Genomic DNA, 26,196 nt, shown 5'->3' with positions numbered 1-26,196 from the left:
TAATGGCAATAGGTTGAGATGTCCAATCAATCCATTCTGCTTCCATCTCTCTCTCTCTTCAATCTATTATGTTTCCATGTCTCTCTCTCTCTTCAATCTATTCTGTTTCCATGTCTCTCTCTCTCTCTCTCTCTCTCTTCAATCTATTCCGTTTCCATGTCTCCCTCTTCAATCTATTCCGTTTCCATGTCTCTCTCTCTCCCTCTCTCTCTCTCTTGAGGGGCGGCCATAGCTGAGTGGTTAGTGAGCCAGCCTAGAGAGCCAGAGGCCCTAGTTGCCCCAGGTACGATTCCAGGCCAGGCCAGCAAATGAAATTTGTCCCTGAGCAAGACTCTTAACCCCTAATTGCTCACAGGCCTTCATTGGAAACAAGACCGCAAGGACTTTCATGAACGGACCTGAATTATCCTTATCTCTTCAATCTATTCCGTTTCCATGTCTCTCTCTCTCTCCGATCTACAATCTCACAACTTTTCAGATAGCAACGTGTTTCTGAGCTTGTAGGTCGGCTGCTTTCACTGGTTCACTTTTATCTTCAACAGACAACCTCAATCTGTACAAAGCTATAGCACTATAGGTAGTGTTGCAGCCTGTCAATCCGAAGGTTGAGGGTTCGATTCCTGTTAATGGCAATAGGTTGAGATGTCCATTCAATCTGTTCTGCTTCCATCTCTCTCTCTCTTCAGTCTATTATGTTTCCATGTCTCTCTCTCTCTCTTCAATCTATTCCGTTTCCATGTCTCTCTCTCTCTTCAATCTATTCCGTTTCCAAGTCTCTCTCTCTCTTTCTCTTCAATCTATTCAGTTTCTCTCTCTCTCTCTTTCTCTTCAATCTATTCCGTTTCTCTCTCTCTCTCTCTCTCTCTCTCTCTCTCTCTCTCTTCAATCTATTCCGATTCTCTCTCTCTCTCTCTTTCTCTTCAATCTATTCCGTTTCTCTCTCTCTCTCTCTTTCTCTTCAATCTATTCCGTTTCTCTCTCTCTCTTTCTCTTCAATCTATTCCGTTTATCTCTCTCTCTCTTCAATCTATTCCGTCTCTCTCTCTCTCTTCAATCTATTCCGTCTCTCTCTCTCTCTCTCTCTCTCTCTCTCTCTCTCCCCCTCTCTCTCTCATAATTATGTTCTTTTAGAAAGTGAGCAACAGCAACAGTCCACCTGGCCTATTCCCATGGATTGGATCCACCCACCTCACCTGCTGTCATTCCCTCTCAATCCATAATCACACCTGCCCTCACTCACTCCTCATTAGTCTGTCTCTCTCTCTCTCTCTCTCTCTCTCTCTCTCTCTCTCTCTCTCTCTCTCTCTCTCTCTCTCTCTCTCTCTCTCTCTCTCTCTCTCTCTCTCTCTCTCTCTCTCTCTCTCTCTTTTCCCTGGCCCCGCTTATCGCTGCTTGCAGCTATATTTATTATTATTATTTCTCTACATGGATGTTATTGTTGGTGACAATTTGCTTATCCCTTTTGTGAATTCATCAAGTATTATCAAAATACCTCAATACAACTATTACTTTTTCAGTCATTATAGTTATATCAGACACATAATATTCTTTATTCAAAATCCAAATTTGTAATGTCCTCAGAGTATGTCTTTGTCCCCTTACAGTACGTATGTAAGCTGATACTGACAACCGTGTGAGTTGTGTAGGTATACCACTGCTCTAACCCTGGTACTGGTGGCGCACACACACACACACACACACACACACACACACACACACACACACACACACACACACACACACACACACACACACACACACACACACACACACACACACACACACACACACACACACACACACACACTTTCTCTTTTGTATCATAACTCTAAGATTCACATACTTTACACTCAGACTCACACTTTCTCTTTTTTATCATAACTCTAAGATTCACAGACTTGACACTCAAACTCACACTTTCTCTTTTGTATCATAACTCTAAGATTCACAGACTTTACACTCAGACTCTAGGAAAGGCATATTTTGAAGCCGTACAAAGTTCACGTTCATTTGAATAGAGTGAGGCATACAAAGTTACAATGATGGTCCACCTCACTGACTGATAGTAGTGTATGTCTGTTTAGATCTGTTAATTTCTGTATCCTATCATGTTCAGAACACATTGAATGATGGACTTCAGATAACTTCAAGTGCTACCACAATAGGCTAGTAACCTGTCTGAAGGCCTTTGCAGACAGGGTGCGATTGTTCTCTATGACCTCATGCACACCGGCTCCGAATTTGCTGTGCGGCAAGTGGCTGCGGCGGTGCGTTTTCTTTTTTCTCAATCAAACCCAGTTCGATTTGTGCGTCTTTTCCTATGTGGTAAAAACGGATTGACCAATCGCACCTTGTCTGCAAAGGCCTCTCTGATCTTGGTACATTATCCTAGATGTCTATATACCGTACATTCTGGTAAAGAAAGAGAAGGGTCACAGTCAGAAAACTCTGTTTGCTTTATTTAACAATTCATGCAACAAAAATCGGTCCGTCTGTGGAAGACAAATTGCTACACTGGGCTGCATATGTCCAGCTCATCAATCTGATCCTGTGTATGAAAAACCACAAAGCAGAACCCTCCACAAAAAACTACCTCAAATAAAGTGAAGTATTTAATTTGAAACCCACATGAAATACAAGGAGGTAGATTTAAAACGGCACTATGTAACTTTTTTTAATGAATAAAATGTAAATTTGTCCACTCTGTATGGTAGAGTATGTTAATATAATATAACTTATTGTTGCAACATGTCTCCCTGCTCCTCTATTGAGACATTTAGATCATGTCAAAGGTCATGTCTCACCTAGACACATGATCTGACAAAAATTTGGACCTAAAGGTCAAGATTACATTTATCCCCTGAACAAGCAGGCAGGCTCTATTAGCTCAATGGTATGAAAAAAATCAGCACTTGCGCACAAAACCAGGTTCAAATCCGGGGTAGAAGAGGAAAGTTACATGCAGCTTTAAAAACCTCTCACATAGAAAGGGCCCAAACACCCAAAGGGTGCTTTTGTCTAGTATGTATTGAATTAAATATATATAGTCCTATTAGAATAAAGAAATGTGAAACCAGAGCTGTGTATCATTGCAATTAAGTATAGTAGGTACAAAACCCAAAATCTAACTTAAAATTAAAAGATAGAAACTGACAATTTAGCTTTTGGTGTTGGAAAATATATACAATATATTATACATATAAACAAAATGCTAATCTGTCCACCAGAGGGTGGTGCTGAGCTCAATATGATTAACTCTGCACTAAAAGGTCAAATATGATGACCTACAGTACTGTGGACATGTTAGGACAGAACTCAGTTCCCATGAGCCTGTTCACCCAGCCCATTCCCGGTCCGGGAATTAACCTGGGACCCGAACTTTTTCCCAGGCTGCCTCTCTCTACACATTCAGCTATGGCCACTAGGCAGCTGTGCCATTGAATAAAAATCCTCATCAGGAATCTCATTGACTGGTCGCACCAGTGAAGAGCTTTCAGACATTTTAGTATCTTGGCTTGGATGCAAATCAACATCTTCAGAGGTGACTACAGTATCGTAGACAACTGAGTCTGAAGGATCCTGGTGGATGTCATCATTAGCATTAGCATAGATGTTGGAGGTTGTGTCAACAGCGGTCATGATGTTGATGGTCGCGTAGACAGGAGACATGGTGAGACCTGTTGATTGGTCTTCACCTCTCCTTCCTTCATGAGTCTAGATTAGAACATAGGAGGAAAAGCCAGTGTAGAAAATGTGAGCCATGCTTTTAAAAGTAAAGTGGGTGAGGGGTCATTTACTTAAAGGAGCCACACAGTGGAACGACCTGGAAACCATTGTCAAACTGACAACCAATCAGAGGTCTTTTAAGCAGCATACGAAAGCATGTCTTTTAGAAAAGGTTCCCCTACAGAGGGTCATTAATCTAGGGAAAGATAAGGGAGCGCTTGTTGTTGTGTATGTTACTGTCATGTGTTGTATTGTAATGTATTTTAATTTTTTTACGTATAAACTGTTAACTGTTAGAGGACCTCTTGTGTCATCCTCGAACTGCTGTATTCTGAGTATTCTATCTGTTCGCACCTTTTTGTTGGCGTATTATGTTATCATGTTCATTATGTTGGTAATAAGGCATTGTGAGCGACATTTCTCTGTCACCAGAGTTCTGTTGCTGGAAACAGTATGGTCAGATGACGTTCCCATTCCTGGTCCTTCTCTCATTGAGTGTTCTCACATACCATTTTTTGAAACTGCAATGATTATTATTCCCGATAATGAATAGGGAAAATGAGGGCCTAAACGTACTCAAAAAGTTACGCAACTTTGCACACACATCACAAGTGGTGAAAAATTACGTATTTTAATTGTTTCAAAAAGGGGCGTGTCCTGATGGCTCAATAGCGCCCCCTACAAAAGTTTGTGCTTCAAGCCCGATAATACGGTTTCACGCGTATAAAAATCGGTATACACCTGTATCATGTCCCGACTTACGAAAAAGTGTCTTGGAGCCATGACCGAAACCAAACAGGAAGTCGGCCATTTTGAATTGATAGTGGCATAATTGTGCATTTCACGCCATTTTCACGCGTTGTACTTTAACGAACTCCTCCTAGGCGGATTGTCGGATCCGCCTCAAATTCGCTCAGAGTACACAAAAGACGTTAACGATGAAAAGTTATCAAAAGCTTGAGTTTTCGTAAAACGGCGTGACCGTGGCAAAGCGTCAAACTTCAACGCCAAACAGGAAGTGAGAATAGCCGATCTACAATTCCTATTGGCTGGGCTTTAAACAGCCATAACTTCGGTTGGCAGCCTGCTACCGAGTACAAATTTGGTGTGTGGACTTAGACCACCAATAAGGACGAGCTGTAATTGCTGAAGCCCCGCCCCCTCTATCTTCCTATTGGTTGGGCTTTAAACAGCCATAACTCCGGTTCCCAGCATTGAATACCTACGAAATCTCCTATAGGTACACTTAAACTGCCAATGGGGACAGGCTGAAATTGCTTAAGCCCCGCCCCCTCTGTGTTCCTATAGAGCATTCCTGGTTTTTCCTGGTGCCGGAAGAAAAAACTCAATGCATTTTTCCCATTGACATTTCCAAAAATATTTATATCAATTAATTTAAGCCTAGAATCAAGCCAATAAAACATGACCATCATCATGACCATAAAACGTTTTTTTCTATGATTTTTTTTTATTTTATATTTAATTATATGATATACTATATTTAATAAATACCCTTTGTTTTGCCGTTTTCACAAAAAAAAAATCACAGAATCAAACGTTTTATGGTCATGATGATGGTCATGTTTTATTGGCTTGATTCTAGGCTTAAATTAATTGATATAAATATTTTTGGAAATGTCAATGGGAAAAATGCATTGAGTATTTTGCGGTGGAACCCGGAAGGGGCGGGAACTGCGATGCTCTATAGGCTGGGATTTAAACAGCCATAACTCTGGTTCCCAGCGTCAAATACCTACAAGATTTGCTGGGTACACTTAGACACATTGTAATGAATTTTTTTCAATGCTCTGACACCAAATTGTAGTAATTTTAATTAATTAAATAATGTATTTATTCCATATATACATTTCATTACAGTAGGGTTAGTGGGGAGGAAGGTTTACCATCAACTTTCACCAGCAAAACAAAATAAATAAATACAATAATTCAGCAATGAGCTCAATATTACATGTACTATATCGGAATCGGTATCGGCTGATATGACCCTACACATAATCGGAGATCGGATATCGGCCATAATTGCATTATCGTGCATCCCTAAATTGGGCATTAAAAGGAGCCCAGTTAGAGGGCAGAACTTGTGTGATGTCAATATCACTCTTACAGCAGTGCAATTCTTAACATAAGTGCACCCACCTGATATGAAACAAACTAGTAGTTTACCTTCATTTAATCCAAGTCACATTGATATGAACCATAAATGGAACATATTATCGGAATGCTCCTTTTTCAAGTGTGATTTGACCATGAAACAGCAGCCTCAAGCACAAACACATTTCATTCAAAAACATATAAGCATAAACACAATGTAGAGTGAAAACAACACAATAGCACACAAGTTACAGACCAAAGAACAAAGAATCATAAGAAAACAATCACAATACTCACCTCTCCATCATCTTCAGTGGGGTTCCTGGCACTGAGGACTGCCACTGGAAATATATAAAACATGTTAATCTAACTGATATTATAAATGTTAGCATTTTGTTCTTGTCCCCCTGGCCAAGGGAGATATTAGGCTTCTGGGCTACAGGCAGGGCTATTACTATGTGTGCGTGTGTGTGCGTGTGTGACTCACCTTGTGGTTTTCTGGTTCTCTTTACGTAGAATATCAGCAGGGCCACCACTATCACTGCTAACATGACAGCTAAACTGACAAGCAAACCTGAAAGTGTGTATACGTAATTGAGTTAGATTAGCATTCTCTGGTGGACACATTTGCAAAGAGCATGACATGCAGTTAGAAATCATGCACTATTAACACATCGGGTGCCAAACACGGTCTGAACCGTGTTTGCACAGAGTAGCGCTTTGGTGCCGAACACGGTCTGAACCGTGTTTTCAGTCGCTTTTGTTTTTTTCATTTTTTTCCATACGGGAGGGGCTGGAGCAGCTCTGGAATCACCCACGGTGATTCTGAGAAGGAAGGGCTTTATAGATCACCGTGCCAAAAAACATGGCTCCCCATCCGCTTCCGTTCTATCTCCTTCTCTAAAACCCCTATAACTCAGAAACTTTTTACGTTGGGGAAAACGACTCATTTTGTATGTGCGATCGCAGCGCCATTGTGACCCGCGTGAAAGATGCTATCGTTCCAGGCGTTAGCCAGGTCCATCGTGCAAAATGCATGCATGCTTTGTTTCACATGGAATGCACATCGTGGAGTCTACAGCTTAAACAGCAGCTCAACGGTGAGATTTCTGGCACCGACCTTAATCTGTTATTATAAAATTCTGGCACCGAATGTGTTAACAGACAAACCAACAACATACAGAATATGAACATCAGGTAGGTGATGCTGTTAAGTTGACTAAGGGACAGTTTCCACAGACAGGCCATCAGGCTGCTGAACAGGCACTGAGCCCTGTTGCACATCTATTCACTCATACAGTATATCTACCTGCTGCACTTTAGACCATAACCTACTGTATTCTCTGCTTTTTTTTCCATTCGCTGTTCACCAGTGGTAGAAAGTAACTAAGTACATTTACTCATGTACTGTACTTAAGTAAAATGTTGTGGTACATTTACTTTACTTGAGTATTTAATTTTTCAATGTTTTATACTTCTACGGAGAGCAGAAGCCTCTACAGCAGGGGTGTCAAACTCATTTTGGTGTCCGGGCAAGATTGGTCAAATGGTGACTTGAGGTGGGCAGACTGGGCACGCAGACACGGAGACACGCATGCACGCTACATGCACATTCAGTTATACATCATTGTTTTTCAGTCTGTTGTCTCAGTCACTGCTATAACTACAGCATATCACTTTAAAAAATGTTATGAAGATTATATACAAATTAATTATGAATTAATTAATTGCACGTCCCACTGGAAGGAGACCCCGGGGCAGACCAAGGACCAGATGGGGGGATTACATCTCCACACTGGCCTGGGAACGCCTCGGGATCTGTTGCCCCCGCGACCCGGCTCCGGATAAGCGTTTGAAGAATCGATGGATGGATTATAAAAAAATGATAAATATTTTCAGTAAATAGCTACAGTACACAACATTATTTTTTTTGAGGCCTACTATCAGCAATGCAACTCAGACAATGAACTCAGTTCAGTCGTTTTTATTGAACAATAACGAAAATTCAGAAAATGTCAATGAATCAAAATAATGACACTCAATGCTTTTTTTCCGGTTTTAGAATAGAAAATAAATAACCCTAACAGTAAAAGCTCAGGTCAAAACAACATCATTTTCTTTTTTTCTTTTCTTTTACAAAAAAATGATGTACCTGACGTCTCTTTGCTTTAACTGACCTGTCAACATCAGGGACCAGGTTCTGAGCAGTAGTAACTTTCATAATGTAATAATTACTATAAAATCTCCATGTCTCTTCAGCTCTTTATAAACAAAAAATGCATATTCATTTTTTTCTATTCTTTTGTCTTTGTTTTAGCCAAAATGTATCACTTGCACTACATTTTAAGTGACCTTTTTACTTTTGGAAAATAATATTGAAGAAACTGTTAACTGGTTAATGTGTGTACTGTCACTTTAAAAGCGCAATTTATACTTCATCGTACAACAGTGTCACGCACCAAACATGGCCGATCTCCAAGCTCACACACACACACACACACACACACACACACACACACACACACACACACACACACACACACACACACACACACAGTAATGCTCTAAAACATAGTATCATCATCACCATCATCAACCACGTGACCACAGTTTCCACTTTACTGCATGTCCTTAACAGCCTATTGTACTGACGCTTGAAACAGTGCAACACTTGACATTACTCTTTAAATAAAACCCAACACTATAAAAGATTGAAAACAATTGAAATGTGATATTCTCTATGAACTCTATCTACACATTATATTATATTCACAATGTTCCAACTTTGTGTTTCATGTGCCTGTGTCTCCAGGTCTGGTAGATGAATGCTCTGCTATGTACTGGAGAGTTGATAATCCAGTCAATTCATTAGCTGCAGTATAGTTTTATAAATAATACTAATAATATTTATTATTATCATATACTTTATTTATGTATAGCAGCTCTGAAAGCAAAGTAACAAAGTACTTTAGGTGTAACACCACAAGGTAAACTCTGAGATGTACATAAAATGAATCAAACAGAAAAACACCATAATAAACAAACTTTCTTAGGCTATATGACAGGACACACTGCACGCAAAGGATTTAAGTAAACAGACTGCATACCAATTCCTAAAGACGAGGAGGAAGAGGAGGTTGTTGTGGATATGATGGAGATCATTGTAAAAACATCAGGATGTTGAAGTGCAGACGTGGTAATGGTCATCTTAGTTGTTGTAATGGGAGTGGTCTTCTTAGTTGTAGTAATGAGAGCTGGATGCATGTTTGAGAACAACAGAGGAATATATTTGATCATGTGCTTATGTTTATGCATTTCTAATTTTAGTTTCAGCCAATAAAGTAGAAAAGTTAAGTACATTTAGTCCTTTCAAGGTTTACAAATAAAATACAGAGCTCAGGCAGTTGTTTAACTTACAATGTGTACAGTTCATCATTGAAGCACATTAGTTATAGACTCACCATCATTAACATTAAGGCGCACTTGTATAAATGCATCTGGGAAAAGTGTTCTATGGAGTCCACATACGTATGTCCCAGAATCTGACTTCTTGACTTTAGTGATGGATACAAAAGCAAATGTTGCAGAGTTTCTCAAAGTTATGCTTCCGCTTGTTTTAGTTTCTCCATTTTTAGCCTTGACAATGATGTCTTCATCTGTGTTGCATGGATCTTTACAGAAGTACTTTGTATTATCCTCAGTGGAGGTAAAGAATACATCCCAGTTTGAGCATGTGAAAGAAACATTAGCCCCAACATGGTCGGTTATGTTGAGAGGTGTTGTCTCCACATTACTCAACACTACAGTACAAGAGATAAACAAGAAAACAGCTCATCAGTATGACTCACACAATGTTAATTCAGAAAATGATGTTAGGACTATATTATTTTGTACAGAGGACAGACAACAGTGGACAGACAAACAGAGACAAATGAAAACAAACAGAGGTCACTCACCAGAAAGCAAACAATAAATGTAGATATTTCTCATGATGACAATGAGCTGCATATGACTTGTCAAGTTCTGGCCAGAGAGGATTTGTGACTTACTCATGCTTTAACCAGAGGTTTTGTTGTTTTTTATGATAATCAACCAGACATTAACTCCACCCTCTTCCTCTTCCTCTTCCTCTTCCTCTGATCTCTAGCACGCACACACGCACGCACACACACACACGCACGCACGCACGCACGCACGCACGCACGCACGCACGCACGCACGCACACTAAGCTTCACTTATATTTTGTTTCATAACTCTAAGATTCACACACTCTATACACTCAGACTCTAGGAAAAACACATTTTGAAGCCGTAGAAAGTTTCACTTGGATTTGAATAGAACAAGGCCTACTTTTAAAAAGTGACAATGCTGGTCTTCCTCACTAACTGATAGCTGTGTATCGTTAGTTAGTCTATTAATTACTGGATATGTTTCTATGTGTTATCTTTAGAACACATTGAATGATGAACTTCAGATAACTTCAAAGTGTTACTCAATAGGCTGTAACCTGTCTGACTTTGTTCTGCAAAATGGAACTTGTACCAACTGTCTAGTTGACACTTCAAAACCACAATAACCGGTTATGGTTGTGTGTTTGGCTCTGACGGAAATGCCATTTCCTCAGACTGTTAAGATGCAACAACTGTATCAAACATATCACTGGTGTATAAGAGAATTGTTCCCAAAATGTTGCTACATAAGTAAGCTGATATTGACAACCATATGACGTTTGTAGGCATACCACTTAGGTCTTAGGGTTTAACATTTTCCGGGAAATGGCTAATTTTAATTCCCGGGAATTTTCAGACCTTTTCCCGGGCTTCCCGGGAATTCCCGTTAAAGGGTAAAAAAAAAAACTAAAATGCATTTATATGTAGATACTTAAATAGCCAATTTTACATCGAGGTGCCCAAATGTCCCTATTGTGTCCACCTATGAACTTGCACTAATAATGACTTAAGTTGATTTTTAAAATCAATAAATCAATAAATATAGTATTTCTTAGTATTTCCTGGCTGTCCTGTTGTGCAGCAGCACAGCAGCAGGTGAAGACAATTAACTTAAACGAGGAGCACCCAAAACATGTCAAACTATCACCTTCTAGCTGCTGAAATAAACGTTCCATTTGTATCATTACTAGAAATTCTAGTACCCCCCCCTAACCCCCCCAAAGAAAATGTCGTTTGGGGGTACAAAATCATGGGATAAAAAAAAAAAAAAAAAAAACTGTACTGTACTGTACTGTACTGTACTGTACTGTACTGTACGGTCTGTACTGTACTGTACTGTACTGTACGGTCTGTACGGTCTGTACGGTCTGTACGGTCTGTACTGTACTGTACTGTACTGTACTGTACTGTACTGTACGGTCTGTACTGTACTGTACTGTACTGTACGGTCTGTACTGTACGGTCTGTACTCTACTGTACTGTACTGTACTGTACTGTACGTTCTATACTGTACTGTACTGTACTGTACTGTACTGTACTGTCTGTACTGTACTGTACGGTCTGTACTGTACTGTACTGTACGGTCTGTACTGTACTGTACTGTACGGTCTGTACTGTACTGTACGGTCTGTACTGTACTGTACTGTACTGTACGGTCTGTACTGTACTGTACTGTACTGTACTGTACTGTACTGTACTGTACGGTCTGTACTGTACTGTACTGTACTGTACGGTCTGTACTGTACTGTACTGTACGGTCTGTACTGTACTATACTGTACTGTACTATACGGTCTGTACTGTACTGTACTGTACTGTACGGTCTGTACTGTACTGTACTGTACTGTACTGTACTGTACTGTACTGTACTGTACTGTACTGTACGGTCTGTACTGTACTGTACTGTACTGTACTGTACTGTACTGTACTGTACTGTACTGTACTGTACTGTACGGTCTGTACTGTACCTGTACTGTAGCGTGTCGACGCGCGAAGTGTTGTTAGCTTGTAGATCTGAGGGGGGGGAGGGGGTGAGCTGCATAGACCAAGGCAGCGCTTGTTTCTGTGTGCTCTGCAGGGGAACGAAGGTGCTGAGGTTTTGTGGCAGATGATGATGATTGGCTGTTAAAAGAACCACCCGGAAGTAAATTGCGAGCTGGCGAAGTGATTTGCATAAGTATTGGGCATAATGCGTTTCATATAATTGTACATCCTGCAAGTACAGTAACGGTATGGGAAGCAGGTATGCTGGGAGGCAGAATATTGAGGAATTTTTGTGAAAAGTTTGGAGTTAGTTGGGCCATGGGTCTGCTGTGCATACGCATGCGCAGTGCGCAGTTGGTTTTTCCCTGGTACAAACACATTACAAACACATTACAAACACATGTTCAGCCAGTCTGCGGATTGTAGGGTAGATTGACAAGAGAACAGAACATGGATGTTGTTTGCAAAAGGATTATTTATTTATTGTCCATCAGAGCGCCGGTGAGGTCACAGCTTATCTCTATTTTGTAGGATATTGATAGCTTAAACTTGTATTTTTTTTGCAGTTATTAATTTATATTAGGCTACCTGCTGGATATGATTAATATCCCATTATTTTGGGATGTTGGCTGTATGTTGTCAAATCAAATGTCGGGTTTTGTAGTGTGAATTTGATGTGCACATGCATGCGCTGCCACTGACAATCAATGAGACAGACAGCTGTTGTGCAGTTCACTTGTTCTAACTGGGTAGTTCTAGTAAAATGGTAATGATGATAAAAAAAATCGGACCACATCGGTCTAATACTTTCTCTCTCTCTCTCTCTCTCCCTCTCTCTCACACGCTCTCTCTCCAGCTCTCCAGTCTCTCCTCTCTCTCTATCAAAAGCATTACTTGGCTTGCGCGCATTTTAAGCTGGAATAAAGGCTCGAAATCAAGTGTTTCACTTGATGTTGAATCTCAACTAGTCAACTGGTGTCTACCGTATTGACAGCAGAGGAAACGGTGAAATCAGCGTGCGCAGGGCAGGCATGGGGCATCACGGCCACTTGTGTTTTATTTTGTTCATTACTGTTACATTCAGTGCGTCCCATATTGGTTCACAACGGGACATTACAGTCATTTAGCAGACGCTTTTATCCAAAGCGACTTACAATAAGTGTATTCAACATAGGTAGGGAACGAAAACTACTAATCACCAGAAGTCTTTAGTGCATTTTCTGCAAAAACAAGCAACCAAGAGTATACCTAGCGCTAAGGAAAAAGTGCAATATATCAGCTACCTATTTCCTTAAACAGAGACAAAATAGCTAAATCAAATGAGCATGAGCTAAAACAAATAAGTGTATCGACTAAACAAGATCCAATAAACAATCCAATAATCCAATAAACAATACAGCAATAGAAAACAAGCGTTCGTACAACTAGTTAACAACAAGTAGGTCAGGCAGAGAGGAAGGGTAGTGGGACGATGGGACCCTGCCCTGGTCGGCAAGTAACTTGGCATTTTAAAATAGTAATTCCTCCGCGCTGTAGATAGGCCTTTCTACTAATTAGTATTCATTTCTAACAAGAAAAAAAAAACACCGGGATCCCGGGAACCGAAGTCAGTTCCCGGGATTAAACCCTATTACCACTGTGCTCGTGCCCTGGTGCATTATCCTAGATGTGGATACATTCTGCTAAAGAAAGAAAATGTCATAGTCAGAAACAATCTGTTCTCTTTGTTTAATTATTCATGCCACAAAACATTTTCAGCCATCCGGCCTTCATCAGTGTCTACGAGTGGTTGGTGTTCCCTTCAGATCTAAATTGTCTATTAGCTATAACGCTAATAAACAGCTGCCATTTGGGGAAAGCGAAAAACAGGCTTTGGTGTTCCGTGCACATGGTAATGGTCAATGGCTGTGTGCAAATGCAGATCAATTGCTCCAGCCACTAAGGCGAACCAGGCAGAAGAGATTTTGGGCTCAGACAGACGGAGCTACAGACACACAGAGCTTTGTAGAATTATAGGATGATTATTATTATTACTACTACTACTCTATGTGGATGTTTGTTTGTTGGTGACAATTAGTATATCCCTTTTGTGAATTAAAGTATCAAAATCATACCTCAATACAACTATGCAATACTTTTTTGAGTTATTAAATAGACTATATCAGCCATACCTAAAGTGATATTTAGCCTTTATTAAACATCCAAATTTGTTATGTCCTTAAAGTATGTCTCTGTTGTTTCCTCCTGTAGGCTAATACATAGTCAGACATACATTTGAACACAGTGCTACAGTATCTATGACAACCTCCCTCACAGGAACAGGAAACTGCTTGGTTAGTGTTGCTTACTCACTTCTTTTTTTTTGCTTCTTCTTTTTTTGCCTCTCATGTGAAACTGTTATTTACAGTGACCACCAGCCACCTTTATCTAGGCTTATCGCATCATGTGAACAGAATAGTGATACCATAGAGGAAATATATCATACAGGTTCTGTACTGTACACAATAAGATACCAAGCTGATTAAAACATTTAAAATACAATACGAAGATAGAATAATGATACAAAAGTTACAAAGTAGTTAATAGTAGGCCTACTTTATTTCCAAACACTGGATTACATTTAGGGATATAAATGAGTGAAGTACTTAACAATATTAACAATTATTTTAATGATCTAATTTAATAATGTATGTACACGTGTAGGCTATGTATTTATTTATAATTTATACATTTTAGTATATCTTGGTTTAGAATGGCTGCTAATTGAAAGTAACTCTTTCTTCAGAGGGGTCTACTGTACAGTAGCATAGATGTCAGAGGTTGGGTTGATGGTCTCGTAGACAGACATGGTGAGACAGGGGGTCACTGTTGATTGGTCTTCACCTCTTGTTGCTTCCTTTGTATGACTCTAGATTAGAAAATAGAAGGAAGAAGTACCAGTATGTCGTAGACAAATACAACTCTCACAACTGTTTTGTGAACATCTGCTGAGATTTTATGTATCTTTGCACCGTTTTAATGTTGTTCATTATGCTATTACATGCAAAAGGTAGTTGGTAATGAAACTTTGCTCTGTGAGTGACACGCTATTCTGTCACCACTAGAGCTCTACTGCTGTTAACAGTGTGGTCTTCAACAGAATGGAGGATTTCCTCCCCTACATATTCAGACAGACGGATGGACGACTGGACGGACGGACACTCAGACAGACAGATTTATCATATCTATACAACAGACCCATAGACCCAGAGAGATAGAGAGAGACAGACAGACAGACAGACAGACAGACAGACAGACAGACAGACAGACAGACAGACAGACAGACAGACAGACAGACAGACAGACAGACAGACAGACAGACAGACAGACAGACAGACAGACAGACAGACAGACTGACAGACAGACAGACAAAGCCTAAGCCTGTATGAAATATGCTAAATACATTATATTTGATTTGACTCTATGTGCTCCAACAGCAGGCCAGTTAGAGGGCACAACCTGTGTGATGTCACTGTCACAACCTGTGTGATGTCACTGTCACAACCTGTGTGATGTCACTGTCACAACCTGTGTGATGTCACTGTCACAACCTGTGTGATGTCACTGTCACACTTAAAAATTCTTAACTGACACCCACCAGAAAATTACTGGTTTAGGACAGTCTGAGTTGAATTTAACCTTAATTTAACTCTTTAACTGCCACTGAGTTTTTCAGAAAAGTGTCAAGCCACTGGCAGCAATTTCGAGCGTTTTTACTAACCTTTGAAAAATCATGGAACATTTTCCGTGATCGCCGTTCGCATGGCGATCGCCTCATTACACGGGGGTCTCGGAGAAACAAATTGTCCGTTCGCGATAATCCGTTCCATAGTTATGGGGAGTTAAATGTGGCTTGTTTTTGCCAAAAACAACAGAAAGCAGGGAAAAATTGACTTTTATAAATCCTACAACACTAAACCAAACCAGCTTCATTTTGTTGTTATCACGTGAATCTCTTAATTCTCGTCATTGGCGGAATGAGCCGTTGCAAAATATGACGAGAAATCTCGTCATTGGCAGTCAAAGAGTTAATCTTGAAGTCACCTTGAGATGAACCATGTCAACCCTTTTCAAGAGAAATGTGACCAAGAAAGAGCAGCATCAAGCACAACCATGTTTCAGACAAGACAACATAAAAACAATGTAGAGTGAAAACAACACAATAGCACACAAGTTACACCAGAGCAAAGAATCATAAAACTCTCATAATATTCACCTCTCCATTATCTTCAGTGGGGTTCCTGGTACTGAGGACGGCCACTGGAAAATATGGAAAACATTTGTTCATCTAACTGATAATGTAAATGTAATTTTGAAGAAGATATTAGGCTTCTGGGCTACTGTGTGTGTGTGTGTGTGTGTGTGTGTGTGTGTGTGTGTGTGTGTGTGTGTGTGTGTGTGTGTGTGTGTGTGTGTGTGTGTGTGTGTGTGTGTGTGTGTGTGTGTGTGTGTGTGTGTGTGTGTGTGTGTGTGTGTGTGTGTGACATAAAAAAAAAAAAGCATGACATACTAAATAATAAAATAGACAAACAAACATGAATCCCTCTTCCGTAAGCTTTGAATCACTTTATGACTCAAGTAATAACAGTGGTGGAAAAAGTACTAAAATGTTTTACTTAAGTAAAAGTATCAATACTGCAATATAGAAATACTCTGTTAGAAGTAAAAGTCAGAAATTCAAAATGTACTTGAGTAAAAGTACAAAAGTATTGGCATCAAAATGTACTTAGTCATTATGCACAATATCCCATTTCAAGTTTTCAAATATATAAAAATATTTTTAAAATAGCAGATCTACAAGCTCACAATGTGTCGCATCGCGACACATTATGAGCTTGTAGATCGGCTTTTTTCAAATAGACAAAATGTATATAGGGCTGAAGTGGTTAATGTATGGAAAATACTCAAGTAAAGTACAAATACCTCAAAATTGTACTTAAGTACAGTACTTAAGTAAATGTACTTAGTTACTTTCCACCACTGAGTAATAATAAGAACAATCATCAGGTGATACCACAGTATGAAATGCCGTCTTAAACAGACAGTTTCCGCAGCCAGGCCATCATAAAGCTGAACCCTGCTGCACATCTGTACACATTCACCCATATATGCCTCCTATTTTTTGTATGTATAGCAGCTCTGACAGCAAAGCAACAAAGTGCTTCGCAAACAACAAAACAATAATAAACTATATTTATTTTACTATATATTTCTATTGCAGGACACACTGCACACAAAGGATTTAAGTAAACAGACAGCATACCAGTTCCTAAAGATGAGGAGGAAGAGGAGGTTGTTGTGGATATGATGGAGATCATTGTAGAAACATCAGGATGGTGAAGCGTAGACGTGGTAATGGTCATCTTAGAAGTTGTAATGGGAGTGGTCTTCTTAGAAGTTGTAATGGGAGCTGGAAGCATGTTTGAGAACAACAGAGGAATATATTTGATCATGTGCTTATGTTTATGCATTTCTAATTTTAGTTTTAGCCAATAAAGTAGAAAAGTGAAGTACATTTTAGTTTCAATAATGTAGTCCTTTCAAGGTATACAAATAAAATACAGAGCACAGGCAGTTGTTTAACTTACAATGTGAACAGTTCATCATTGAAGCACCTTAGTTATAGACTCACCATCATTAACATTAAGGCGCACTTGTATAAATGCATCTGTGAAAAGTCTTCTATGGAGTCCACATACGTATGTTCCAGAATCTGACTTCTTGACTTTAGTGATGGTTACAAATGCTCATTTTCCAGAGTTTCTCAAAGTTATGCTTCCGCTTGTTTTAGTTTCTCCATATTTAGCCTTGACAATGATGTCTTCATCTGTGTTGCATGGCTTTTTACAGAAGTACTTTGTATTATCCTCAGTGGAGGCAAAGACGACATTCCAGTTTGAACATGTGAAAGAAACATTAGCCCCAACATGGTCGGTTATGTTGAGAGGTGTTGTCTCCACAATACTCAACACTACAGTACAAGAGATAAACAAGAAAACAGCTCATCAGTATGACTCACAAAATGTTAATTCAGAAAATGATGTTAGGACTATATTATTTTGTACAGAGGACAGACAACAGTGGACAGACAAAGGATGAGACAGAGATTGAGACCATCATATAGACTCAGAGACAGAGACAACCACACAAACAGAGACAGATGAAAACAGGCAGAGGTCACTCACCAGAAAGCAAACAATAAATGCAGATATTTCTCATGATGACAATGAGCTGCAGATGACTTGTCAAGTTCTGGCCAGAGAGGATTTGTGGCTTCCTCATGCTTTAACCGGAGGTTTTGTTGTTTTTTATGATAATCAACCAGACATTAACTCCACCCTCTTCCTCTTCCTCTGATCTCTAGCACGCACGCACGCACGCACGCACGCACACTAAGCGTCACTTATATTTTGTTTCATGACTCTAAGATTCACATACTTTATACACTCAGACTCTAGGAAAAACACATGTTGAAGCCGTAGAAAGTTTCACTTGGATTTGAATAGAACAAGGGGAGGCCATAACTGAGTGGTTAGTGAGCCCGCCTAGGGAGCCAGAGGCCCTGGTTGCCCCAGGTTTGATTCCAGGCCAGGCCAGCATATGTGTCGATGAAATGAAATTTGTCCCTGAGCAAGACTCTTAACCCCTAATTGCTCACAGGTTCTCATTGGAAACAAGACCGCAAGGACTTTCATGAACGACCTGTTAAAAGGAATTATCCTTTATCCTAACAAGGCCTACTTTTAAGAAGTGACAATGCTGGTCTTCCTCACTAACTGATAGCTGTGTATCGTTAGTTAGTCTAATTACTGGATATGTTTCAATGTGTTATGTTTCTATGTGTTATCTCTAGAACACATTGAATGATGAACTTCAGATAACTTCAAAGTGCTACTCAATAGGCTGTAACCTGTCTGAGTTTTTTCTGCAAAATGGAACACTTCAAAACCACAATAACCGGTCATGTGTGTGTGGCTCTGACAGAAATGACATTTCATCAGACTGTTAAGATGCAACAACTGTATCAAACATATCACTGGTGTATAAGAGAATTGTTCCCAAAACGTTTAAGCTGATATTGACAACCATATGACTCTTGTAGGTATACTGCGCTCCTACCCTGGTGCCAGTGTTGATTTCGTTGACTAAAACTATGACGAAAAATATTCGTCGACTACCTTTTTTCACTGACAAAAACTAAATGAAAACTAAGCTATGATGACTAAAACCAAGACTTACCGACATTTTCGTCAACAAAGAACAAGACAATGTGAACAAGACAAAATGTTAGTGAGGGACTAGTGGAGCAGAGATCCAGTAGAAATAAAAGACAAGTCGTTTTATGTTTGGTTGCACTTGGGTGTTGCTGAAAATAGCAGATCTACAAGCTCGTTGATCGGCTATTTTCAGCGTGCAACCAAGTGTAAAGGATTGCTCCGTTTTGAACAAACTGCCTCAAATCATGAACACAGCTTCCCATTTCCATAAAATTGCACACGCACATTCCCACTAGGCAGAGGAATAAATGCCACTATACATTTTTCAAATCAGCCTCATGGTGACGCTATAACAGGCCAATTTGCATTTTTTACTATAACTGCACTGATCTGCGTGAAACTTTGCACGCACACTCCCTAGAGGCCAAGGAAAAACATCTGCACTGCATTTTTCACATTTTTACAGCGTCACCAGGAGGCCGACTTATGTAAAATACATTTTTGGATATTATTACTTCAGATTCCGTCCAAAAATCATGCAAAGCGGTACCCAGTATCTCTAAAGTCATGTCGTCAAGACAGATGTGTCCGATATTTCATATTCCATCCTAATTGGCTAACATTGGCTTCCAAAGTTTGCAGGATAGGTCAGTTTTGAACAAAAGGCCTCAAATCATGAACGCAGTGTGCGATTTCCGTGAAATTTCGCACGCACATTCCCAGTAGGCCGAGGAACAAATGCCACCCTTTACACATTGGTCTGTTAAAGCGCCACCAGCAGGTCTAATTTCACAAAACATTTTTTTGGAACAAAATGCCTCAAAGCATGTATGCAGTGTCCGATTGCCGTGAAAGGCCTAAGAACAAATGGCACCCTTTTCACATTGGCCTATTATAGCGCCACCAGGAGGCCAGAATAACCTACCTGACCTGGTGGAGACTTGTGCTCCGAGGAGCACTTTTTCTAGTTGTTCATAAATTACACTGTTGTACATATACAGATGTGTATTATTATGCCTTTTGTCCTAAAGCTGAAAATAAACTCAACTCAACTCAACTTTACCACAACCACAAACCACAACCGCAACTTTACAGAAAAACAAGCCCAACGTCGCTTATAATTAGCGGACATGGCAACGTCGTGCCTGATACATGCCAACCAAGCAGCCAGTGGAAGGTTTGCATAATGAACAGATGTTTGAACATGCTGCAGGTGACCACTGACCAGAACGTTGTCTAAAAAGAGATAGTGTGTGTTTTTTATATTTGTCACCTGCTAGTTTTACGGCCTTGTAAACACAACAGTAAAATCATGATGACTTTTGGCGAGAGGACCATCTTTCGTATGCTCTTTTACTGGTGAGGTTGAACGTACATAAACTATACTGTATTATTCCTACCCCACAAATGAGTTCTGGTAATACCCACTACATTACATAACCCTATAGTGCAGTGGTTCTCAAAATGTTTCATGCCAAGGACCCCCAATTTGATATTTATTTGGCCGCGGACCCCCATCTGAAAATGTTTTGTGCCAGGGGCCCCCAGAAGCAAAGCAAGATTTAGATCTACAAGCTCATAGCACGTCACTCAGTGTCGCGCTATGAGCTTGTACAGTATATCTGCTATTTTTGAATAGCCAAAGTATAAAATATGGATTAAGTGGATAAAATGATTGTGACGCTATATTAACACATTTTACTGGGGAGGTGAACATTTGTAAGTCAAATCTTTACTTCTGGGGATTCTACAAATGTCTTCTAAATCTCTAACAGTTTTTTTAAAACACTTTTTCATGTCAAGGACCCCCCAAAATGATATGTATTTGGTCGTGGACCTGCCCATCTCAAAATATTTTGTTCCAGGGACCCCCAAGTTGTAACAGAGTTAAAAATGTTAGCTTAAAAAAAAAAGACATATTTATCGATTTGCGCAAAAAAAAAATCAAGATTTTTTTGAATAGCCAAAGACATAAAGAAATGACACAGATGCGTTCCCGGTCTTAAAGGGTTAAAAAGTCAAATCCCTGGTTTGACAGACCTCATTGCCACTGGTCTAAAGTGGATCAACAGTGCAAACTGTTCTGAGCAGCGGCAGACAAAGAAATGTTTGCCATTCAAACCACCTTGTTAATCCCACTAGAGGCAATTAGTTTGGAGCAGCTTGTATCAGAGAAACACACACTACAACAACATACAAACAAACATATACTTCAAGGAGCTTGTGCGGAATAATGATGTTAAACATTCTCCGGTAACGAAGGTAAAATAAGGTAAAAAAATAATAAGAAGAAGAGGAAATAAATAAATAAAAGAATGAAAAAGTGCTATTGCCGAGGGGATGGACAATTTAGAATGGTGGCTGGTTTTGCAAGCGCGTAAAAGATAACGATGTGCCCTGACGGCAACAGAGACAATTCACCAGTGATAGAAAAAGTACTTAACTTTACTTAAGTTAAAGTATCAATACTGCAATGTAGATGTATACTCTGATACGTAAAAGTCCGGAACTCAAAATTTTACTTGAGTAAAAGTACAAAAGTATTGGTATCAAAATGTACTTAAAGTACCAAAAGTAAAAGTACTGCAATGTTTGAAAATAGCAGATCTACAAGCCCACAACGCGTCGCATCGCGACGTGTTGTGAGCTTGTAGATCGGCTATTTTCAAATAGCTTAGGTATAAAATGGGGATAAAGTGCTAAACGTATGTTTTATAATGTAATAATTTACATGCAAAGTAACTAGTAACTCAAATTTTCAAACAATTGCAGTGGAGTAAAAGTACAATACTTGTCTCTGAGATGTAGTGGAGTAGAACTAAAGGTATAGACAATTGGGAATACTCCAGTAAAGTAAAAGTACCTCACAATGAAGTACAGTGCTTGAGTAAATGTACTTAGTTACTTAACACCACTGGAGGCTGTAAGTACAGTGATCATTTACAGTGATCCATACCTACATGTGAACACTTTGTATTTGTCAACCCCAGCATTTGTATTGTCTCACACAGGACACACAGTGCAGTAGCCTTATAGTGCGTTTACTGCCGGAACTAAAGTTCTTTGTGAGTTTCTCAAGTATACAGGGTTTGGTTTGATTTCCTTTTTATATTTTGGTATCCCCCTCTCGTCCATTGGTTCTCAAAGTGGGGTCCGGAGACCCCCAGGGGTCCTTTGGGGGGGAGGGGTTCCAGCAAAATGTGTTGATAGAGCATCACAATAATTTTAACCACTTTAACCTTTTATACTTTGGCTATTCAAAAATAGCAGATATACAAGCTTGTAGCAAGCTTGTAGATCTGCTATTTTCAGAAAAATCGTGCACATTTGTGTGCAAACCTTTGAATATACAGTATATATTTTTAAAGCGAACATTTCAACTCAAATCTTTGCTTCTGGGGGTCCCTGGAACAAAACGTTTTGAGATGGGGGTCCGCGGCCAAACACATATAATTTTGGGGGTCCTTGACATGAAACAGTTTGTCATTCCTTTTTATGGTCGGTGGGTTTTATCTGCTTCTGGTCAGCTTGAATGAAATACATGCATTTCCTTGTAGACTGTAGATTGACAGGTTTGATATTTATGTTTGATAATGTCATAATTTATCAAGTTAATTAAAATACATGCTTAAACCACACAAACCCTGACATCCCTATTTTGGGCAGATTTGTCAAAATGTGTCAAACTTTGGTGTAAAATTACATAATTTTCTATTTTAAAAAGGGGCAAAAATAGCCGATCTAGAAGGTCACAGTGCATTGCGATGCGACAATGTGTGAGCTTGTAGAACGAAGAAGTACAAAGGTTTTTTTGTTTTGTTTAAACCTGAAACCTGGGTCCAGTGATCAGTTACAGTGATCCATAACTCGATGAGTGCACTTTGTTTTGTCAACCCAGCATTTCTTAACGTCTCACAGAACATGCAGTATAGGCTACTGTGTACAGTACTGTACTGTACTGCATTGGTTCTAAAAGTGGGGTCCGGGGACCCCAAAAATAGCAGATCTACAAGCTCACAGCGCGTCTCTTCATGCCATGCTGCAAGTTTGTACATTTGCTATTTTTGAAATAAATGTATATAGGCCTATATATATGTATATATAAAAATAATAACATTTTGAATACATTTTTTAATAGCCCAAAGCATAAAATAATGCTTAAAGTGGTTGCACAGATGCGTTCCCAGTCTTAATGGGCTAAGTGCAAGTCTCTTATCAAACTCCCACACAGACTCAAGGTTTGGGCTGGCGACAAGGAGGCAATCATTCATGTATATACTGTATGTTATACTGATACTGTATGTTGATCAAGACTTGTCATTCAAAATGGCAGAATAAAATACGTTATAATCCCCCAGAGTCATCGCTGAATGAATTTGAACACATTTGATGAAGTCTGGGAAGTGGTTTTCTCAGCACACAAGGTGCTATTCAATTATAATGACTTCGCGGCCCTCACATCTAGGCCCGATCCGAGGTTGGTCCAGACAGCACTGGCCTGGTCACTCTGCACACACGTCATGCGAAGACCGGCCCCTCTGGCCTCACCTCTCCTCTCGGCTCCTCTCCTCTCCTCTCCTCCATCCCCGCTTTGCTTTGCGGCCCTAACCTCTAGTCCCAACCTCCCAACCACGGTCATGTGATAAAGAGGTCAGACTTCCTGTATCTGGTTGCTATGGCAACCTGCCAGATAAGGCTGAGGGTCTGATAGGCAAATCAGAGAATCAATCAAGCCGAGAGTCTGATCACTGATTGAGGTGGGGTAAGATGCCTAAAACATAGCCATAGCTCTGATCAACAGTCTGTGGCGGGTCTTGGAGGCATGTGGAGTGATCCTGTGCTTGCGAATCCCGGACGAACTTTCGGAGCTTTTGTCAATTATAGTAGTAAGATATGCTTTGAGATCTACGAGTTGTGAGCTTGTATATCAGCTATTTTCGCAAAAAGTTAAAAATAATTAAAAAAATGTGAGTCCTTTTACATTGGTACTTTAAGTACACTTTGATGCCAATACTTTTGTTATTTCACTTACAGTAAGTATATTTTTTAATGCAGGTATTTTACTGTATTTCTACATTGGCATACTGCTGCTTTTACTCAGTGGTGGAAAAGTCTGGTGTTCAAAATGTACTTGAGTAAAAGTACAAAAGTACAAAAGTATTGGTATCAACATGAACTTAAAGGATCTACACCATGAATAAAAAAAAACTAGATGTGAGGGCCGCGATCTAGGCCCGATCCGAGGTTGGTCCAGACAATGCATTGTTCAAGTTCTTCCCTATTTACTTGGCTGGTGTCTTCTTGGCTCAAAGTTAAGACACCATCGCTATTGCACCATCATTCAAACTCCTTATCGTTCCTAAACATTTCAACTGCACACACGTCATGCAAGGTCCGGCCCCTCTGGCCTCTCCTCTCGGCTCCTCTCCTCTCCTCTCCTCCCTCCCCGCTTTGCTTTGCGGCCCTAACCTCTAGTCCCAACCTCCCAACCACGGTCATGTGATAAAGAGGTCAGACTTCCTGTATCTGGTTGCTATGGCAACCTGCCAGATCAGGCTGAGGGTCTGATAGGCAAATCAGAGAATCAATCAAGCCGAGAGTCTGATCACAGATCGAGGTGGGGTAAGATGCCTAAAACATAGCCATAGCTCTGATCAACAGTCAACAGGCATGTGGAGTGATCCTGTGCTTGCGAATCCCGGACGAACTTTCGGAGCTTTTGTCAATTATATAGTAGTAAGATATTTAATATTTAATATCATATTGTTTATGTCCCTCAAACGTTTTTCAAAAGGTTTGAGCCTAAATGTTTTTTTATTTTTTTTAGTTGGAACTGAAAGAGATTGTACTGAGGGATTGTAGGGGGATTGTACCGAACGTGACGTCACGTTCGGGTGAAAATCAGTTTGGTCTGTTTTGAGACCAATTTACAGAAAACCCCAGATATGCTGTGAAAGTTTGAGTGTTCAAACTGGGGTGTTTTTTGGGATAGAAGAGAGGTAGGGGAGACCAAAAACACACAAAAAAAATCACACCCAGTGTGAAGTGGGCGGTGTGGTCACAGTGGTCATCACAGTGATGGAAGTTCACTTAAAGAAAAGTAATATTGTGGACCAACCATTGTACACCCCTAACTTAAAAAAAACCATAAATGTGTTTTTTTTAAAGTGCATAGTCCTATTTATAGGGCTATGCACATGTGTCATGTTTCACTAGCCAATCACAGTCCTGAATAGACTGTGATTGGCCAATCTAGGTGCAGGGTTAGGGGGGTACGCTGGTGGCCAATCACAGCGCAGGGTTGGGGGGGTGCAATTTCCAAACCTCACATATAGGGGCGGTCTCACCGCCAAAAAAGAAGGAAAAGTTCAAATTCATGGTGTAGTCCCTTTAAAGTACCAAAAGTGAAAGCAAAAGTAAAAGAAAATAGCAGATCTACAAGCTCACAACGCGTCGCGATGTGACGCGTTGTGAGCTTGTAGATTGGCTATTTTCAAATAGCCTAGGTATAAAATAGGACTAAAGTCGTTAATGTATGTTTTATAATAATGTATATCTGCAAAGTATAACTAGTGACTAAAGTTTTCAAACAATTGTAGTGGAGTAAAAGTACAACGTTCGCCTCTGAGGTGCAGTGGAGTAGAAGTAAAAGTACAGAAAATTGGAAATACTCAAGTAAAGTACAAACACCTCCAAATTGTACTTAAGTACAGCACTTGAGTACATGTACTTGGTTACTTTCCTTTAAATCCGAGTGCTTCTGCCGCCACTGATGAAATGTCATATTGACAGCGCTGATTGCTTCTATTCCTGGATACTATTGGCCTGAATGTGCCAGTTGTTCACCTTCACTCTATTTACAAAATCAAATTGTCGCTCGATGTCCCCGTTCCTAACAATCAAAACATTGATTTCCCTTCAGTTTCTATTAGTCGCTACGACCATGCAGGGCCAAGCACTTTCTGCACTTGTTTTGTGCTGTTATAGAGAAAAAATAAACTTTATGACAGGATGTATGCCAGTAGTATATATATATATATATATATACTCTATATAGCTGCTTCTTCAGTACAGCACAGTGTGTCCTTTTGTACTGTATGTATTGCACCATTCTCTTGGCTGTCATGTTAAAGAAAATACTTCTAAATTCGTGACACATACTGTATGGTT

The 26,196-nt window shown here is 39.8% G+C and overlaps 1 protein-coding gene across 1 annotated transcript; it reads right to left on the bottom strand.

Moving 5' to 3' along the window:
* Positions 1 to 3,301: 3,301 nt before the first annotated feature.
* On the bottom strand, positions 3,302 to 6,425 carry LOC308074895 (uncharacterized protein). Its single transcript, XM_080414403.1, has 3 exons — positions 6,326 to 6,425; positions 6,136 to 6,179; positions 3,302 to 3,714 (listed from the first exon to the last, which is right to left on the bottom strand). Exons 1-3 carry the CDS (start codon positions 6,387 to 6,389, stop codon positions 3,409 to 3,411), a joined length of 414 nt encoding a protein of 137 aa, XP_080270529.1. The 5' UTR covers positions 6,390 to 6,425; the 3' UTR covers positions 3,302 to 3,408.
* Between the last annotated feature and the right edge of the window lie 19,771 nt (positions 6,426 to 26,196).

Source organism: Gymnoscopelus braueri (genome assembly GCF_963280865.1).
Source record: "Gymnoscopelus braueri genome assembly, chromosome: 19".
Taxonomy (NCBI): Eukaryota; Metazoa; Chordata; class Actinopteri; order Myctophiformes; family Myctophidae; genus Gymnoscopelus; species Gymnoscopelus braueri.
Note: the sequence above shows the minus strand (reverse complement) of the source record. Positions and strands in the feature narration are given on the sequence as shown.

What these genes read in the sequence shown, in the direction of transcription:
- LOC308074895 (XM_080414403.1), bottom strand. Translation starts at nt 6,389, where the DNA reads ATGTTAGCAGTGATAGTGGTGGCCCTGCTGATATTCTACGTAAAGAGA. An exon ending in GAGAACCAGAAAACCACAAG is followed by an intron (nt 6,180 to 6,325) that starts GTGAGTCACACA and finishes ATATATTTCCAG; the next exon opens with TGGCAGTCCTCAGTGCCAGG. An exon ending in CCACTGAAGATGATGGAGAG is followed by an intron (nt 3,715 to 6,135) that starts GTGAGTATTGTG and finishes GTTCTAATCTAG; the next exon opens with ACTCATGAAGGAAGGAGAGG.